At 41.7% G+C, this 19,963-nt stretch overlaps 4 protein-coding genes across 4 annotated transcripts in view; all 4 read left to right on the plus strand.

Moving 5' to 3' along the window:
• The first annotated feature begins 119 nt into the window (after positions 1-119).
• Positions 120-9,354, plus strand: LOC133959213 (protocadherin Fat 3-like). Its single transcript, XM_062394334.1, has 3 exons — positions 120-2,498; positions 5,229-5,887; positions 6,930-9,354. Exons 1-3 carry the CDS (start codon positions 120-122, stop codon positions 9,352-9,354), a joined length of 5,463 nt encoding a protein of 1,820 aa, XP_062250318.1.
• Positions 9,355-10,360: 1,006 nt separating this feature from the next.
• Positions 10,361-12,745, plus strand: LOC133959042 (protocadherin alpha-8-like). The gene has a single exon (XM_062394121.1). It carries the CDS (start codon positions 10,361-10,363, stop codon positions 12,743-12,745), a length of 2,385 nt encoding a protein of 794 aa, XP_062250105.1.
• Positions 12,746-13,668: 923 nt separating this feature from the next.
• Positions 13,669-16,137, plus strand: LOC133959188 (protocadherin alpha-8-like). Its single transcript, XM_062394281.1, has one exon. The coding sequence runs from the start codon at positions 13,753-13,755 to the stop codon at positions 16,135-16,137; it is 2,385 nt and encodes a 794-aa protein (XP_062250265.1). The 5' UTR covers positions 13,669-13,752.
• A 1,087-nt stretch (positions 16,138-17,224) lies between these two features.
• The window catches only part of LOC133959189 (protocadherin alpha-C2-like), a 107,883-nt gene continuing 105,144 nt past the window's right edge, over positions 17,225-19,963 (plus strand). Inside the window, exon 1 of the mRNA XM_062394284.1 lies at positions 17,225-19,582. Within this exon, the coding sequence (XP_062250268.1) occupies positions 17,225-19,582 (2,358 nt within the window). The remainder of the gene's footprint in view (positions 19,583-19,963) is intronic.

Consider the following 19,963-nt stretch of genomic DNA (forward strand, 5'->3'; position numbering starts at 1 on the left):
CCGTTTTAGTTGCTGTATTTTTTTTGTAAAACAGACGGGTGCATCTTTCAGGACCATGGCACTGCGTCTGTGATTCCATACGACACATTTAATGGACTGTTGTTTGTCATATTCAAGTCATGGAACAAAGAGGACAATGCAGATCGTCGAGAAAACGGTGCTGGTTTTCCATCATGGTGGTTTTGGACGTTTTATGGAGCGGAGCTTTTGCGCAGATCAGATATTCGATATCCGAAGAGGTTGAAGATGGAACTGTGGTCGGGAATATAGCGAAAGATTTGGGACTAGATAAGAGTGCGCTAAAAGACAGAGGATATCGCATTGTCACAGGCTCGGCTGAACCCCTGTTTCAGGTTAATCAAAATGATGGCGTCCTGTATGTGAAGAGAAGGATAGATAGGGAGGAGATGTGCGAACGGACCAGCCCCTGTTTGATCCAGCTGAAAACCGTGCTGGAGAACCCGCTGGAGATTCACTATGTGGCGGTGGAAATACTCGACATAAACGACCACTCGCCGGATTTTCCAGAGAAGGAAAAGCGGCTCGAGATTTCCGAGTCGGCTCTGGCGGGGGCGAGATTTCAACTGCAAGCTGCACGCGACCCCGACGTAGGCCAGTTTTCCATTCAGCAATACAGACTCAGTCATAACGAGTATTTCAGAGTAGAAGTCAAGGATCGAGGCGAGGATCGAAAAATGCCATTTTTAGTTCTGCAGAAGCAGCTGGATAGAGAAGCAGCAGGGAAACACAAGCTACGACTCACGGCCGTTGATGGAGGAAAACCGGTGAAGTCTGGTAATATAGACATAATTGTGGACGTACTTGATGTTAATGACAACTCGCCCGTGTTCACAAAGGAGCTGTATTCTGCCACTCTTAAAGAAAACGTTCCTGTTGGCACCGTAGTTATTCAGGTCAATGCAACTGATTCAGACCAGGGTGCAAACAGCGAAATAATATATTCTTTTGGTAACGAAGTTGATTTGAAATTAATGGATTTATTCAGTATCGATCCGAACACTGGTGAGATTCGAGTAACAGGTCCGATAGATTTTGAGAAGAGCAAAAGTTATGAAATTGATATTCAGGCGTCCGATAAAGGACCAGTTCCGTTAACAACCGACAAAAGTGTTATTATAAATGTTATTGATGTTAATGATAATGCTCCCGAGATAGAGGTGACTTCGTTTTCCAGCTCCATCAAGGAGGATTCAAAAATAGGAACGACAGTTGCCCTCATTAGTTTCCGTGATTTAGATTCTGGAATCAACGGTAAAATAATTTGCTCGATCAAAGAAGATGTTCCCTTCACTCTGTCTCCATCGTTGCAAGAAAATATGTACGCTGTTGTCACCAGGTCACAGCTGGACAGGGAAGTTATTTCTCAATATGACGTCACCATTACAGCGAAAGATACGGGCGAACCTTCGTTTTTAACAGAAAAGACTATTAGTGTCGTTGTATCAGATGTGAATGACAACAGTCCAGAGTTTTCATCAAGCCCCTACACGTTTTATATCACTGAGAATAACAGCCCCGCAGCCTCGGTGTTCTCAGTAAAAGCCTCTGATCGAGACGAGGGCGACAATGCTCTTGTTTCGTATCATATTTTAAGAGATTTAAGCGGGAATAAACTGTCCTCGATTTTAAACATTAATCCTGAGAACGGAGGCATCATGGCGCTAAAAAGTTTCGACTTTGAAACACTAAAAACGTTCCAGTTCCACGTTGTTGCGTCAGACTCTGGAACTCCGTCACTTAGCAGCAACGTCACAGTGCACGTGTTCATTCTGGATCAGAATGACAACGCTCCAGTCATCCTGTTTCCAGTCAGCTCCAACGGTTCTGCTGAAGGTGTGGAGGAGATTCCCCGCAATGTGAACGCAGGACACTTGGTGACTAAAGTCAGAGCCTATGACGCTGATATAGGATATAACGGCTGGTTACTGTTTTCACTGCAGGAAGTTACTGACCACAGTCTCTTTGGGTTGGACCGCTATACAGGACAGATCAGAACACTTCGCTCATTCACAGAGACAGACGAGGCTGAGCACAAACTGGTCATACTGGTCAAAGACAATGGGAACGTGTCACTCTCAGCAACAGCTACTGTCATTGTCAAAGTCGTGGAGCCCAAAGAAGCTTTTGCAGCTTCTGATGTGAAAAGTTCAACAAAAGCAGATGAGGACAATAATGTGACTTTTTACCTGATGATAACTGTGGGCTCAGTTTCAGCTCTTTTTCTCGTCAGTATCATCGTGCTGATTTCAATGCAGTGCTCAAAATCCACAGACTACACTTCTAAATATCTACCAGAGCCTAATTATGATGGGACACTGTGTCACAGCATCCAGTACAGATCCGGAGACAAACGCTACATGTTAGTTGGACCCAGGATGAGTATAGGATCTACTATAGCTCCAGGAAGCCATGCCAATACACTAATGCTGCCTGACAGGAGAGGGGCATCTGGAGAGGTAAGGTTGACTCAAGCAATTGTGTGTTTGTTTCGATTCACTTGACATCAAGCACTTTATTTTGCTGTGGTCTATAAATGTTTTTGTCAACATTTGAGGCAAACTTTCATGTTCATCAACAATTGCAAAGTTGCATCTACAATATTTTTTTTAATACGCTTCTACATATTTTACATTCTCACTGTCCATGTTTTTAAATCCATTTCCCACACTTTTTTGAAATTACATTTACAGGGATTGTTTTATTTTTGCAAATAATATAAGGTAGTTGGTTTAGATTAGGGCCATCAATGTGGTGTTGGTACCAGCTCTTGCAGTTTAAAAGTCATTTTATATTTCACATTGTTTGCACAACACCCACATTTATAGCAGATGGGGTGACGCTTGATAAAACCTGAGGAATATTTGCGGATTTGTTGGCTTACATGATTTTGTGCTGTGGTCCTTATTGCAGCTGTGGTATTTAATCTGTTGGTTTGGCTTCTGTTGTCGGCATTATTCTTTGAGTCTTTTCACAAAATAAATAATTGTATGGTAAAAGAGGTTAATCTGGGCCATATTAAATATCTACAGTAAACAAGTACCTAAATGTCAAAACTGGTTCATCAATGTTGTCGCTGCTTTTAAAAGCCTTATCGTACTTTTCTCCAATAGAGTTTTTTGAAGGCAATCAATTAATGAATACTTGTTCTTCAATAGTGTAATGTCCGTCTTCACAACCCATATTCTGAATTCCAAACTGTACGTGTTACTACCATGTATCCTACTGGCAAATCATTTAGTTTATAGTGCATTGTAGTTAATGTTGCTTGAGTTAACTACAGTCACTTTCCATGGTTTTGAAGATTGTTTGGCCACGTTTTCAGTAATTCGTATTTCCTTTCCTTTCCTTGCATAGACAGGTTTTGTCGCATGGTGTCAGTGTAATGTTAAATTCTACATTACAGGGGCTTGTTCTCGCTGCATTTAGGTCCCACCTCTTGATGAAATTTACACTTCAACATTAGCTTGCTCGGTTCGCATTGTCCGCCACCATTTCTGGCCGTGTAGGCAGAGACTGGACATGTATATGTATCGACGGGTTGGAATCTATTTTTAAAACGTGGTTATTGTCCTGGCGATGGATTAACGATGATTTCGGGTTTAACCATGGAACAAAGAAGCTGCACGCCACGAAGGTCGCGTGGATGTTTGGTCAGCTGTTTGGTTGCGGTGCTTTTGTGGAGCGGAACATCGGCGCAAATACGCTATTCAATCAACGAGGAAGTAAACGAAGGAACTGTGGTCGGAAACATCGCAAAAGATCTTGGATTAGATAAGAGCACACTGAGAGAGAGGAAGTATCGCATTGTTTCCAGTAACGCGGATCCTCTTTTCCATGTAAATCAGAACGATGGCATCCTGTATGTGAGCCGGAAGATTGACAGAGAGGAGGTGTGTGCGCAGATCAGTACGTGTTTAATTAATCTAAAAACCTTGTTAGAAAATCCACTGGAGGTGCACTATGTGGGAGTGGAGGTGCTGGATATAAATGATCATTCTCCCACTTTTCCAGAGAAAGACAAACGGCTGGAGATTTCAGAGTCCGTATTACCCGGAGCTCGATTTCAGCTCAAAGCATCACGGGATCCAGACAGTGGTCATTTTTCAGTGCAACAATATAAACTCAGTCAGAACGATCACTTCCGTTTGGAAATTAAGGATAAAGGGGACGATGGTAAAATACCAGTATTAGTCGTAAAAAAATCTTTGGACAGGGAAACTGAAGGAAGCTATTCTTTATTACTGACCGCACTGGACGGAGGTAAACCTCCGAAATCAGGCGATATGAATATTTTAGTAAATGTTTTAGACGTGAATGATAACGCTCCTGTTTTCACTAAAGATGTTTATTCTGTAATGCTCAATGAAAATTCTCGAGTTGGAACAACAGTCACTCAAGTGAATGCAACTGATTTAGATGACGGACCAAACGGAGATGTAGTTTTCTCGTTTAGCAGCAGTATGAATCAAAACATATTAAATCTTTTTGATATTAGTCAATTAACAGGTGAAATAACTGTTAAAGGATTAATAGACTATGAAGAGAAGGATAGATATGAAATTGAAATTGAGGCATCAGATAAAGGTATTGCTCCACTAACTACAGAAAAAAGCGTAATTATCAAGATAGTTGATGTGAATGACAACACACCTGAGATTGAGGTCACCTCACTTTCAAGCTCCATCCCTGAAGACTCCAGACCTGGAACTACAGTCGCTCTTATCAGTGTGAATGACTTTGACTCTGGTCTTAATGGAAAAGTTATTTGCTCCATCGGTGAGAATGTTCCTTTAACTTTATCACCATCTTTACAAGATAAGATGTATTCATTAGTAACCAAATCCCCTCTGGACAGAGAGAAACTGTCACATTATGAGTTGACCATAACTGCAAAAGACGCTGGTCAACCTCCATTATCGTCTGAGAAGACAATAAGTGTTGTGGTGTCAGATGTGAATGACAACAGTCCACAATTTTCACTGAGCCCCTATACTTTCTATGTGACAGAGAGTAACAATCCAGGCACCTCTGTGTTTTCTGTCAAAGCTTTTGATGCGGATGAGAATGAAAATGCTCATATTTCTTATCATATTCTCAGAGATGGAAGTGAGGATAAAAAACTGACTTCATTTCTAAATATTAACTCTGAGAACGGAGACATCATGGCTCTAAAAAGTTTTGACTTTGAAACGGTAAAAACTTTCCAGTTCCACGTTGTAGCGTCAGATTCTGGAACTCCCTCACTGAGCAGCAACGTCACAGTGAACGTGTTCATTCTGGATCAGAACGACAACGCTCCAGTCATCCTGTATCCAGTCAGCTCCAACGGTTCCGCTGAAGGTGTGGAGGAGATTCCCCGCAATGTGAACGCAGGACACTTGGTGACTAAAGTCAGAGCCTATGACGCTGATATAGGATACAACGGCTGGTTACTGTTTTCACTGCAGGAAGTTACTGACCACAGTCTCTTTGGTTTGGACCGCTATACAGGACAGATCAGAACACTTCGCTCACTCACAGAGACAGACGAGGCTGAGCACAAGCTTCTCATACTGGTCAAAGACAATGGGAACGTGTCACTCTCAGCAACAGCTACTGTCATCGTCAAAGTCGTGGAGCCCAAAGAAGCTTTTGCAGCTTCAGATGTTAAAAGTTCAACAAAAGCAGATGAGGACAATAATGTGACTTTTTACCTGATGATAACTGTGGGCTCAGTTTCAGCTCTTTTTCTCGTCAGTATCATCGTGCTGATTTCAATGCAGTGCTCAAAGTCCAAAGACTACACTTCTAAATATTTGCCAGAGCCTAATTATGATGGGACACTTTGTCACAGCATCCAGTACAGATCTGGAGACAAACGCTACATGTTAGTTGGACCCAGGATGAGTATAGGATCTACTATAGCTCCAGGAAGCCATGCCAATACACTAATGCTGCCTGACAGGAGAGGGGCATCTGGAGAGGTAAGGTTGATTCAAGCAATTGTGTGTTTGTTTCGATTCACTTGACATCATGCACTATATGTTGCTGTGGTCTATATATTACAGTTTCATGTCTTTTTTGCACAAAGTTTTGACGGCAATCTTGATTGGTTTTAGTGTCATTCTTTATGAATATCTTCATTAACTCTTTCAGATATAGTTCAGGAATAAACATTTGAGTTTGTTCATTGCACAGTATCACTTATGGGAGTTTATACAAGTTTGCTGTTGTAATAATGAAATTCCTTGTGCAAAGTTAACAAATATGGTCGCATTTCCAGTGAAAAAACGTTTTATATTTAATAGTTTGTAAACAATTAAAACTTTGAATTGAACCCTGATATATCATTAATGTGAGGGGTTTAAAATGTGTTTCTGTCGCTGGCCATGGTGCTGAACGTCAGAGCTCAGATTAAACACTGTGTTCTTAAACTGTAGACATGATGTGCACCATTGACTGACTCTGTCCCCCTGTGTTGACTCATACTACTGGATATTATGATTTGAATATATTTGTAGGTGTTATGTAGACTCGTGAAAACATTTTGAGAAGCTTTACTCTACATTGTTATAAAACGACTTGCTGGGCTGACAGAGAGCTGTCACTACACATATTTTTTATTGAACTTGCTATTTGTGGACATTTTCGCTGGAAATAAAAAGTACAATAGCTACCCTTAGCTTTTGATTCTTGCTGCGAGAATTTAAATCGCATGGTGTCAGTATAACATCGAAAAGGAGCCGAGCACGAGTACGTCATAGTGGCGCTCCGGTTCCACCTCTTTCTGGAGTCCTCCAGCCGATGCAGTCGTTTCTGAGCTTATACCGCTGCCTTTGTATAAACTGTTCCTCATCATGTCTGTCGTTGTTGGAAGAGGATGAACATTTTCACACGCGTAAGAGTTGGATGTTGCCAGTTTAACGAAGTGATCGCTTTTCTGAGGGATTATTGACGGATACACGTGTAGCGATGGAACAAAGAAGACGAGATGGGCGAACGGCTCATGGATGTTTGGTCAGCTGCCTGGTTGCGATGCTTTTGTGGAGCGTGGCCGCGGCGCAGATCCGCTATTCAGTCCGGGAGGAGGTTAACGAAGGAACTGTTGTTGGAAATATCGCAAAAGATCTTGGATTAGATAAAAACACGCTGAGAGAGAGGAAGTATCGCATTGTTTCCAGTAACGCGGATCCTCTTTTCCATGTAAATCAGAACGATGGCATCCTGTATGTGAGCCGGAAGATTGACAGAGAGGAGGTGTGCACGCAGATCAGTACGTGTTTAATTAATCTAAAAACCGTGCTAGAAAACCCACTGGAGGTGCACTATGTGGGAGTGGAGGTGCTGGATATAAATGATCATTCTCCCACTTTCCCTGATGAAGACAAAACGTTGGAGATTTCAGAGTCTGTATTACCGGGAGTGCGTATTCCTCTGCAACCCGCACGAGATCCAGACGGTGGAGCATTTTCTGTTCAGCAATATAGACTCAGCCCAAACGACCACTTCCGTTTGGAAGTTAAGGATAAGCGAGAAGATAAAATACCAATTTTAATTGTGAAAAAATCTTTGGATAGGGAGGCAGCAGAAAGTCACTCATTAGTGCTGACTGCTCTGGATGGAGGAAAACCTCCAAAAACTGGTGAAATGAATATACTAGTGATGGTTTTAGATATAAATGATAACGCTCCTGTTTTCTCTCAGGATGTATATTCTGTGATGCTCGATGAGAATGCCCCTATCGGAAAAACAGTCATACAAGTGAATGCAACTGATGTAGACGATGGTCCTGGTGGAGAGGTATTTTTTTCATTTAGCAATATCGTTAATCGTAGATTGTTGAAGCTTTTTGATATCAATCCATCAACAGGAGAATTAACTGTTAAAGGATTAATAAACTTTGAGGAAAAGGATGAATATGAAATTGAAATACAAGCATCAGATAAAGGTCTTGCTCCTCTATCGACACAAAAAAGTGTCATTATCAAAATAGTTGACGTGAATGACAATGCACCTGAGATTGAGGTCACCTCATTTTCTAGCTCCATCCCTGAAGACTCCAGACCTGGAACTACAGTTGCTCTTATCAGTGTAAATGACTTGGACTCTGGTCTTAATGGAAAAGTTATTTGCTCCATCGGTGAGAATGTTCCTTTTTCTTTATCACCATCTTTACAAGATAAAATGTATTCATTAGTAACTAAATCCCCTCTGGACAGAGAGAAACTGTCACATTATGACCTGACCATAACTGCAAAAGACGCTGGTCAACCTCCATTATCATCTGAGAAGACAATAAGTGTTGTGGTGTCAGATGTGAATGACAACAGGCCAACGTTTTCACTGAGCCCCTATACTTTCTATGTGACAGAGAGTAACAATCCAGGCACCTCTGTGTTTTCTGTCAAAGCTTTTGATGCTGATGAGAATGAAAATGCACGTATTTCGTATCATATTCTCAGAGATGGAAGTGAAGATAATAAACTGACTTCATTTCTCAATATTAACTCTGAGAATGGAGACATCATGGCTCTAAAATGTTTTGACTTTGAAACAGTGAAAACGTTCAAGTTCCACGTTGTTGCCTCAGATTCTGGAACTCCGTCACTGAGCAGCAACGTCACAGTGAACGTGTTCATTCTGGATCAGAACGACAACGCTCCAGTCATCCTGTATCCAGTCAGCTCCAACGGTTCTGCTGAAGGTGTGGAGGAGATTCCCCGCAATGTGAACGCAGGACACTTGGTGACTAAAGTCAGAGCCTATGACGCTGACATAGGATATAACGGCTGGTTACTGTTTTCACTGCAGGAAGTTACTGACCACAGTCTCTTTGGTTTGGACCGCTATACAGGACAGATCAGAACACTTCGCTCATTCACAGAGACAGACGAGGCTGAGCACAAGCTGCTCATACTGGTCAAAGACAATGGGAACGTGTCACTCTCAGCAACAGCTACTGTCATTGTAAAAGTTGTGGAGCCCAAAGAAGCTTTTGCAGCTTCTGATGTTAAAAGTTCCACAAAAGCAGAAGAGGACAATAATGTGACTTTTTACCTGATGATAACTGTGGGCTCAGTTTCAGCTCTTTTTGTCGTCAGTATCATCGTGCTGATTTCAATGCAGTGCTCAATGTCCACAGACTACACTTCTAAATATCTGCCAGAGCCAAATTACGATGGGACACTGTGTCACAGCATTCAGTACAGATCTGGAGACAAACGCTACATGTTAGTTGGACCCAGGATGAGTATAGGATCTACTATAGCCCCAGGAAGCCATGCCAACACACTAATGCTGCCTGACAGGAGGGGGATATCTGGAGAGGTAAGATCACACGATTGGAAATTGTGAGGTGACTAAATGTGCTATCTGTCTGCAAAACATCAGCTATGTCTCAGTCAGTAAGATCTTGCATAACATGGCTTTGGATTTGCCGGCTTTGGTTTTCCCTGACAGTTTTGATATCACGTGCCTCCTGGACTATGTTTTGGCCACCCTATTGATTTGTGTAGTCTCTATCATAGTCAATATAAAAATGAACACTTTCGGATAGATGTGAGGATATTAATATTAAGCTGCACAGTGTCCTTTAAGGAAGTTTTTACATGTCCAATCGTTATAATGTAATTCCATTTTGCAAAGTTAACCATGTATAAAGTCACATTTCCAGTGAAATAACATTTGAGATGTCATAGGTTTGTTAACAATTAAAACTTGAAATTGAAGACTATCATCAAATGGAGGTGGACAGATCTAAATTCAGTTGGTTTGTTCGCTGACCATGGTGCTGAATGTGAGAGCTCAGATTACCCACTTTGTTCATAAACTGTCAAATCTCTTTCTGACTGTACTGTTCTATTTTAAATCATACCACTTGATGTCAATATATAAATATATTTTTAAGTGTTATCTAGACTCCTCTAAACATTTTAAGAGGCTTCCCTCTTCATCTTTATTAGATGGATCTGCTGTGCCGTCATTAAGCAGCCACTATAAATACCTAAAACGACCTCTAACTTGAAACAACTACACTGTACACATATGCAATTAGGCTGAAGTACCGGTGGCTTTTGATTTTTGCTGCGAGAATTTATATCGCATGGTGTCAGTGTAACATCAAAAGGTGACTACGAGCTCTGAGCTCTTCATCGTGTCGCTCCGGTTCCACCTCTTTCCGGAGTCCTCCAACCGATGCAGTCGTGTCTGAGCTTACCGCTGCCTTTGTAAAAACTGTTCCCCATCATGTCTGTCGTTGTTGGAAGAGGATGAACATTTTCACACTTCGAAGAGTTGGATGTTGCCAGTTTAAGGAAGCGATCGTTTGTTTGACGGATTGTTGACGGATACGCGTGTAACGATGGAACAAAGAAGACGCGACGGGCAAACGGCGCATGGATGTTTGGTTAGCTGCCTGGTTGCGGTGCTTTTGTGGAGCGTGGCCGCGGCGCAAATACGATATTCTGTCTCCGAGGAGGTAAAAGAAGGAACTGTGGTCGGGAACGTCGCAAAAGATCTTGGATTAGATAAGAACACGCTGAGAGAGAGGAAGTATCGCATTGTTTCCAGTAACGCTGATCCTCTTTTCCATGTAAATCAAAACGATGGCATCCTGTATGTGAGCCGGAAGATTGACAGAGAGGAGGTGTGCGGGCAGATCAGTACGTGTTTAATTAATCTAAAAACCGTGTTAGAAAACCCACTGGAGGTGCACTATGTGGGAGTGGAGATGCTGGATATAAATGATCATTCTCCGAGTTTCCCAGATGAAGACAAAACGTTGGAGATTCCAGAGTCTGTGTTACCGGGATCGCGCATTCCTCTGCAACCCGCTCGAGATCCAGACGGTGGCGCATTTTCTGTTCAGCAATATAGACTCAGCCCAAACGACCACTTCCGTCTGGAAGTTAAAGATAAAGGAGAAGATGGTAAAATACCCATTTTAATTGTGCAAAAATCTTTGGATAGGGAGGCAGCAGAAAGTCACTCATTAGTGCTGACTGCCCTGGATGGAGGAAAACCTCCGAAATCTGGTGAAATGAATATATTAATTAAAGTTTTAGATATAAATGATAACGCTCCTGTTTTCTCTCAGGACATTTATTCTGTGATGCTCGATGAGAATGCCCCAATAGGAAAAACAGTCACTCAAGTGAATGCAACTGATGTAGACGATGGTCCTGGTGGAGAGGTAGTTTTTTCATTTAGCAGTATCGTTAGTCATCGGTTGTTGAAGCTTTTTGATATCAATCCATCTACAGGTGAAATAATTGTGAAAGGTTTAATAGACTATGAGCAGAAAGACAAACATGAGATTGACATACAGGCATCAGATAAAGGTATTGTTCCTCTATCAACACAAAAAAGTGTCATTATCAAGATAGTTGATGTGAATGACAATGCACCTGAGATTGAGGTCACCTCTTTTTCGAGCTCTATCCCTGAAGACTCCAGACCTGGAACTACAGTTGCTCTGATCAGTGTAAATGACTTGGACTCTGGTCTAAATGGAAAAGTTATTTGCTCCATTGATGAGCATGTTCCTTTTACTTTATCACCATCTTTACAAGATAAGATGTATTCATTAGTAACCAAATCCCCTCTAGACAGAGAGAAACTGTCACATTATGACCTGACCATAACTGCAAAAGACGCTGGTCAACCTCCATTATCGTCTGAGAAGACAATAAGTGTTGTGGTGTCAGATGTGAATGACAACAGTCCACAGTTTTCACTGAGCCCCTATACTTTCTATGTGACAGAGAATAACAATCCAGGCACCTCTGTGTTTTCTGTCAAAGCTTTTGATGCTGATGAGAATGAGAATGCACATATTTCTTATCATATTCTCAGAGATAGAATTGAAGATAATAAACTGACTTCATTTCTAAACATTAACTCAGAGAACGGAGACATCATGGCTCTAAAAAGTTTTGACTTTGAATCACTGAAAACTTTCCAGTTTCACGTTGTAGCGTCAGATTCTGGAACTCCGTCACTGAGCAGCAACGTCACAGTGAACGTGTTCATTCTGGATCAGAACGACAACGCTCCAGTCATCCTGTATCCAGTCAGCTCCAATGGTTCTGCTGAAGGTGTGGAGGAGATTCCCCGCAATGTGAACGCAGGACACTTGGTGACTAAAGTCAGAGCCTATGATGCTGATATAGGATATAACGGCTGGTTACTGTTTTCACTGCAGGAAGTTACTGACCACAGTCTCTTTGGGTTGGACCGCTATACAGGACAGATCAGAACACTTCGCTCATTCACAGAGACAGACGAGGCTGAGCACAAACTGCTCATACTGGTCAAAGACAATGGCAATGTGTCACTCTCAGCAACAGCTACTGTCATCGTCAAAGTCGTGGAGCCCAAAGAAGATTTTGCAGCTTCTGATGTTAAAAGCTCAACAAAAGCAGATGAGGACAATAATTTGACTCTTTACCTGATGATAACTGTGGGCTCAGTTTCAGCTCTTTTTCTCGTCAGTATCATCGTGCTGATTTCAATGCAGTGCTCAAAGTCCACAGACTACACTTCTAAATATCTGCCAGAGCCTAATTATGATGGGACACTTTGTCACAGCATCCAGTACAGATCTGGAGACAAACGCTACATGTTAGTTGGACCCAGGATGAGTATAGGATCTACTATAGCCCCAGGAAGCCATGCCAACACACTAATGCTGCCTGACAGGAGAGGGACATCTGGAGAGGTAAGATCACACGATTGGAAATTGTGAGGTGACTAAATGTGCTATCTGTCTGCAAAACGTCAGCTATGTCTCAGTGAGTACGATATTGCAACACATGGCTTTGGATTTGCCGGCTTTGGTGTTCCCTGACAGTTTTGATATCACATGCCTCCTGGACTATGTTCTGGCCACTCTATTGTTTTTTATAGTCTCTGTCATATTCAATATCAAAATGAACACTTTCAGATAGAGGTGAGGATATTAATATTGAGCTGCACAGTGTCCTTTAAGGACGTTTTTACATGTCCAATCGTTATAATGTAATTCCATTTTGCCAAGTTAACCATGTATAAAGTCACATTTCCAGTGAAATAACATTTGAGATGTCATAGGTTTGTTAACAATTAAAACTTGAAATTGAAGTCTATCATCAAATGGAGGTGGATAGATCTAAATTCAGTTGGTTTGGTCGCTGACCATGGTGCTGAATGGGAGAGCTCAGATTACCCACTTTGTTCATAAACTGTCAAATCTCTTTCTGACTGTACTGTTCTATTTTAAATCATACCACTTGATGTCAATATATAACTATATTATTAAGTTTTACCTAGACTCCTCTAAACATTTTAAGAGGCTTCCCTTTTCATCTTTATTAGATGGATCTGCTGTGCCGTCATTAAGCAGCCACTAAAAGTACCTAAAACGACCTCTATCTGGAGACAACTGCACTGTACACATATGCAATTAGGCTGTAGTACCGGTGGCTTTTGATTTTTGCTGCGAGAATTGATATCGCATGGTGTCAGTGTAACATCAAAAAGGTGCCTATGAGCTCTTAGCTCTTCATCGTGTCGCTGCGGTTCCACCTCTTTCCGGAGTCCTCCAACCGATGCAGTCGTGTCTGAGCTTACCGCTGCCTTTGTAAAAACTGTTCCCCATCATGTCTATCGTTGTTGGAAGGGGATAAACATTTTCACACTTCGAAGAGTTGGATGTTGCCAGTTTAAGGAAGTGATCGTTTGTTTGACGGATTGTTGACGGATACGCTTGTAACGATGGAACAAAGAAGACGCGACGGGCGAACGGCGCATGGATGTTTAGTCAGCTGCTTGGTTGCAGTGCTTTTGTGGAGCGTGGCCGCGGCGCAAATACGATATTCTGTCCCCGAGGAGGTAAAAGAAGGAACTGTGGTCGGGAACGTCGCAAAAGATCTTGGATTAGATAAGAACACGCTGAGAGAGAGGAAGTATCGCATTGTTTCCAGTAACGCTGATCCTCTTTTCCATGTAAATCAGAACGATGGCATCCTGTATGTGAGCCGGAAGATTGACCGAGAGGAGGTGTGCGCGCAGATCAGTACGTGTTTAATTAATCTAAAAACCGTGTTAGAAAACCCACTGGAGGTGCACTATGTGGGAGTGGAGGTGCTGGATATAAATGATCATTCTCCCAGTTTTCCAGAGACGGAGACAACGTTAGAGATTTCAGAGTCTGTGTTACCCGGAGTACGTATTCAGCTAAAAGCATCGCGTGATTCAGACAGTGGCCATTTTACCGTACAGCATTATAAACTTACAAACAATGATAATTTCCGTTTGGAAGTTAAGGATAAAGGAGACGATGGTAAAATACCAATCTTAGTAATTCAAAAATCTTTGGACAGGGAAACTGCAGGAAGCCATTCCTTATTACTGACTGCACTGGATGGAGGTAAACCTCCCAAATCTGGTGAAATGAATATTTTAGTAAATGTTCTAGATGTGAATGATAATGCTCCTGTTTTCACTAAAGATGTTTATTCTGTAATGCTACATGAAAATGCACCAGTAGGCACAACAGTCATTCAAGTGAATGCAACTGACAAAGATCAAGGACCAAGTGGTGAAGTTGTTTACTCATTTACCAACAGTATCAATCAGAAGTTACTGAAACTGTTTGATATAAATCCCTCAACAGGCGAAATTATTGTGAAAGGTTTAATAGACTATGAGCACAAAGACATATATGACATTGAAATTCAAGCATCAGATAAAGGTATTGCTCCACTGGCTACAGAAAAAAGCGTTATTATCAAAATAGTTGATGTGAATGACAACACACCTGAGATTGAGGTCACCTCACTTTCAAACTCCATCCCTGAAGACTCCAGACCTGGAACTACAGTCGCTCTTATCAGTGTGAATGACTTGGACTCTGGTCTTAATGGAAAAGTTATTTGCTCGATTGGTGAGAATGTTCCTTTCACTTTATCACCATCTTTACAAGATAAAATGTATTCATTAGTAACCAAATCCCCTCTGGACAGAGAGAAACTGTCACATTATGAGTTGACAATAACTGCAAAAGACGCTGGTCAACCTCCATTATCGTCTGAGAAGACAATAATTGTTGTGGTGTCAGATGTGAATGACAACAGTCCACAATTTTCACTGAGCCCCTATACTTTCTATGTGACAGAGAGTAACAATCCAGGTACCTCTGTGTTTTCTGTCAAAGCTTTTGATGCTGATGAGAATGAGAATGCACATATTTCGTATCGTATTCTCAGAGTTGGAAGCAAAGATAATGAACTGACTTCATTTCTAAACATTAACTCAGAGAACGGAGACATCACAGCTCTTAAAAGTTTTGACTTTGAAACAGTGAAAACTTTCCAGTTCCACGTTGTTGCGTCAGACTCTGGAACTCCGTCACTGAGCAGCAACGTCACAGTGAACGTGTTCATTCTGGATCAGAACGACAACGCTCCAGTCATCCTGTATCCAGTCAGCTCCAACGGTTCTGCTGAAGGTGTGGAGGAGACTCCCCGCAATGTGAACGCAGGACACTTGGTGACTAAAGTTAGAGCCTATGACGCTGATATAGGATATAACGGCTGGTTACTGTTTTCAGTGCAGGAGGTTACTGACCACAGTCTCTTTGGGTTGGACCGCTATACAGGACAGATCAGAACACTTCGCTCATTCACAGAGACAGACGAGGCTGAGCACAAGCTGGTCATACTGGTCAAAGACAATGGGAACGTGTCACTCTCAGCAACAGCTACTGTCATTGTAAAAGTCGTGGAGCCCAAAGAAGCTTTTGCAGCTTCTGATGTGAAAAGTTCGACCAAAGCAGAAGAGGACAATAATGTGACTTTTTACCTGATGATAACTTTGGGCTCAGTTTCAGCTCTTTTTCTCGTCAGTATCATCGTGCTGATTTCAATGCAGTGCTCAAAGTCCACAGACTACACTTCTAAATATCTACCAGAGCCTAATTATGATGGGACACTGTGTCACAGCATCCAGTACAGATCTGGAGACAAACGCTACATGTTAGTTGGACCCAGGATGAGTATAGGATCTACTATAGCCCCAGGAAGCCATGCCAATACACTAATGCTGCCTGACAGGAGAGGGATATCTGGAGAGGTAAGATTACGTATCTTGAAGCTGTGAGGTAACTGTGCTTTTTGTCTATCCAGCATCAACAATTTCTCATTGAGTGAGATTTGCTTCATTCGATTGCTTGGTCTTTCTATGCAATGATGACTTCACACCCTTTTGGATTACGTTTTGGCAATGGCATAGTTTTTTTAAGATGTCTGGCTTTGAGAATATTTTCATTCACTCTTTCAGAAAAATCCTGACCTCATGCAGAGGTTTAACATTCTGCTCTTTGTCTGAGGCCATGATAAATGCCTGTAGCTCTTTTGCTCTGTGGTATTATTTCTTTTTACTGTTTAATGCTGATTTCAGTCGTTAAATATCACAATTTTCCACGAGGTCAGCCATTTGCATATCAGGGGAGGGAATGAAAGCTAAATTGTTTCCGAAATAATTTGTGTGCCTCCTCAGAACCTTAACATGAGCACCATGTGATGACAAAGTAAGCTTTACTATTCTGAAAAAAAACAATTGCAGTGTGTGAGTGTGAAAGGCTTGATAAAGTTGACCCAGCACCACTCAACCTTGAATAAGTGAAGATTACGCCATTAAAATTATACAGGCCTACTGAACAGCAACATGTTACATCTGAATGGTATTGTAAGTGTTAGGCTCTATTATCTGATACTTATATCATATATTGTCTTAATTTACAGAAGAGTAAGCAAATGCTCACCGTAGATATGTGCCATTTTTGGAAATATGGTTTCTTTGCTGTAACTCTTTTAAAAAGCTTTTGTGTTCCAGTTTTTTATTATTGTTTTCAAAGGTTTGGCGGTGCTAACAATGAATCCACGATTGACTCTATGTGCAACCTGCATCCCTCAGTTTTGCACAGTGAGAAAGAAGGACGCATGGTGTCAGTGTAATGTAAAAAGTCCGCGTTGAACGTGCTCGTCATCATCGCTGTTTCGGGTCCGCCTCTTGATATCGTTCTCGCTTCGAGGCTGAAAGCATCGTCTCTGTGCTTGTGCACCTTCCCCGATTTATACACGTATATGAAGAGAATGCATATTTACATATCGGGACGTGTTGGACACTGTTTTTAAAGGGACGTAGCGGTTGTTTTGAAGGAACACGCAGGATTTCGCGTTTGATCATGGAACAAAGAAGACGCGAGCCAGGAAGGGCGCATGGATGTTTGGTCAGCTGCTTGGTTGCGGTGCTTTTGTGGAGCGTGGCCGCGGCGCAAATACGTTATTCAATCTCTGAGGAGGTTAACGAAGGGACTGTGGTTGGAAATGTCGCAAAAGATCTTGGATTAGATAAGAACACGCTTAGAGAGAGGAAGTATCGCATTGTTTCCAGTAACGCGGATCCTCTTTTCCATGTAAATCAGAACGATGGCATCCTGTATGTGAGCCGGAAGATTGACAGAGAGGAGGTTTGCGAGCGGACCAGCACATGTATAATGAATTTAAAAACCGTGTTAGAAAACCCATTGGAGGTGCACTATGTGGGAGTGGAGGTGCTGGATATAAATGATAATTTTCCCAGTTTTCCAGATGAACTTAAAATCATGGAGATTTCTGAGTCTGTGTTACCAGGAGTACGTATTCCGCTACAGCCCGCACGAGATGCTGACGGTGGTCCCTTTTCTGTTCAGCAATATAAACTCAGCTCCAATGACCAGTTTCGTTTAGAAGTTAAAGACAAAGGAGAAGATGGTAAAATACCTGTTTTAATTGTGCTAAAACCGTTAGATCGGGAAAATGCGGAAAAGCACTCATTAGTGCTGACTGCCCTGGATGGAGGAAAACCTCCGAAATCTGGGGAGATGAATATTATAATGAATGTTTTAGATGTTAATGATAACACACCATCATTTACCAAAGAGGTTTATTCTGTGATGCTCGATGAAAATGCTGTAGTAGGCACAACAGTCCTGCAAGTAAATGCAACCGATTTAGACGAAGGACCAAACGGTGATGTTGTTTATTCATTTAGCAATAGTGTAAATCGTAAATTATTTAAGCTTTTTGAAATAAATCCATCAACAGGTCAGATAACAGTAAAAGGTCTCATTGACTATGAAGATAAGGACAAATATGAAATTGAAATACAGGCATCAGATAAAGGCCTTGCTCCTCTGGCCACACAAAAAAGTGTCATTATCAAGATAGTTGATGTGAATGACAACACACCTGAGATCGAGGTCACCTCTTTTTCGAGCTCCATCCCTGAAGACTCCAGACCTGGAACTACAGTTGCTCTTATCAGTGTAAATGACTTGGACTCTGGTCTTAATGGAAAAGTTATTTGCTCCATAGTTGAGAATGTTCCTTTTACTTTATCACCATCTTTACAAGATAAGATGTATTCATTAGTAACTAAATCCCCTCTGGACAGAGAGAAACTGTCACATTATGACCTGACCATAACTGCAAAAGATGCTGGTCAACCTCCATTATCATCTGAGAAGACAATAAGTGTTGTGGTGTCAGATGTGAATGACAACAGTCCACAGTTTTCACTGAGCCCCTACACCTTCTATGTGACAGAGAGTAACAATCCAGGCACCTCTGTGTTTTCTGTCAAAGCTTTTGATGCTGATGAGAATGAAAATGCACATATTTCTTATCACATTCTCAGAGATGGAAGCAAAGATAATAAACTGACTTCATTTCTAAATATAAACTCTGAGAATGGAGACATCATGGCTCTAAAAAGTTTTGATTTTGAAACAGTGAAAACTTTCCAGTTCAACGTTGTTGCATCAGATTCTGGAACTCCGTCACTGAGCAGCAACGTCACAGTGAACGTGTTCATTCTGGATCAGAATGACAACGCTCCAGTCATCCTGTATCCAGTCAGCTCCAACGGTTCTGCTGAAGGTGTGGAGGAGATTCCCCGCAATGTGAACGCAGGACACTTGGTGACTAAAGTCAGAGCCTATGACGCTGATATAGGATATAACGGCTGGTTACTGTTTTCACTGCAGGAAGTTACTGACCACAGTCTCTTTGGTTTGGACCGCTATACAGGACAGATCAGAACACTTCGCTCATTCACAGAGACAGACGAGGCTGAGCACAAGCTGCTCATACTGGTCAAAGACAATGGGAACGTGTCACTCTCAGCAACAGCTACTGTCATCATCAAAGTCGTGGAGCCCAAAGAAGCTTTTGCAGCTTCTGATGTTAAAAGTTCAACAAAAGCAGATGAGGACAATAATGTGACTTTTTATCTGATGATAACTCTGGGCTCAGTTTCAGCTCTTTTTCTCGTCAGTATCATCGTGCTGATATCAATGCAGTGCTCAAAGTCCACAGACTACACTTCTAAATATCTGCCAGAGCCTAATTATGATGGGACACTGTGTCACAGCATCCAGTACAGATCTGGAGACAAACGCTACATGTTAGTTGGACCCAGGATGAGTATAGGATCTACTATAGCCCCAGGAAGCCATGCCAATACACTAATGCTGCCTGACAGGAGAGGGATATCTGGAGAGGTAAGACTTTTGTTTGTGAGAAAACCAAGCTTGTGCCCATGGGAATTTGTTAATTTGTTCTTTCATTTGTTCCTTTCACGTGTCATTTGTGTGGCCTCAAAATAGAATTGGTTTAAGCAGGGTGTTTGAGTAGAACCCTACTGTTTCCAGTGGCACGTCTTATAATGTTGTTCTCGCTTTTGGTCATAGAGGAAAATATAGCAAAGTTGATACTGACCTGAATGCTGTCTTATTGTCCAGTCGATATTTTGTTATCTCTGCCTTTTCCCTCCATTGTCTGAAAACATGTGGTTGTGAGTTTCACAGTCGCACATTGTCAAACATGTTGCACTTTCTTTCAAACCACATAGAGATTTGAGCTTTCCAAAGTCATACATGTTG

The sequence above is a fragment of the Platichthys flesus genome, chromosome 8 (assembly GCF_949316205.1).
Source record: "Platichthys flesus chromosome 8, fPlaFle2.1, whole genome shotgun sequence".
NCBI lineage: Eukaryota > Metazoa > Chordata > Actinopteri > Pleuronectiformes > Pleuronectidae > Platichthys > Platichthys flesus.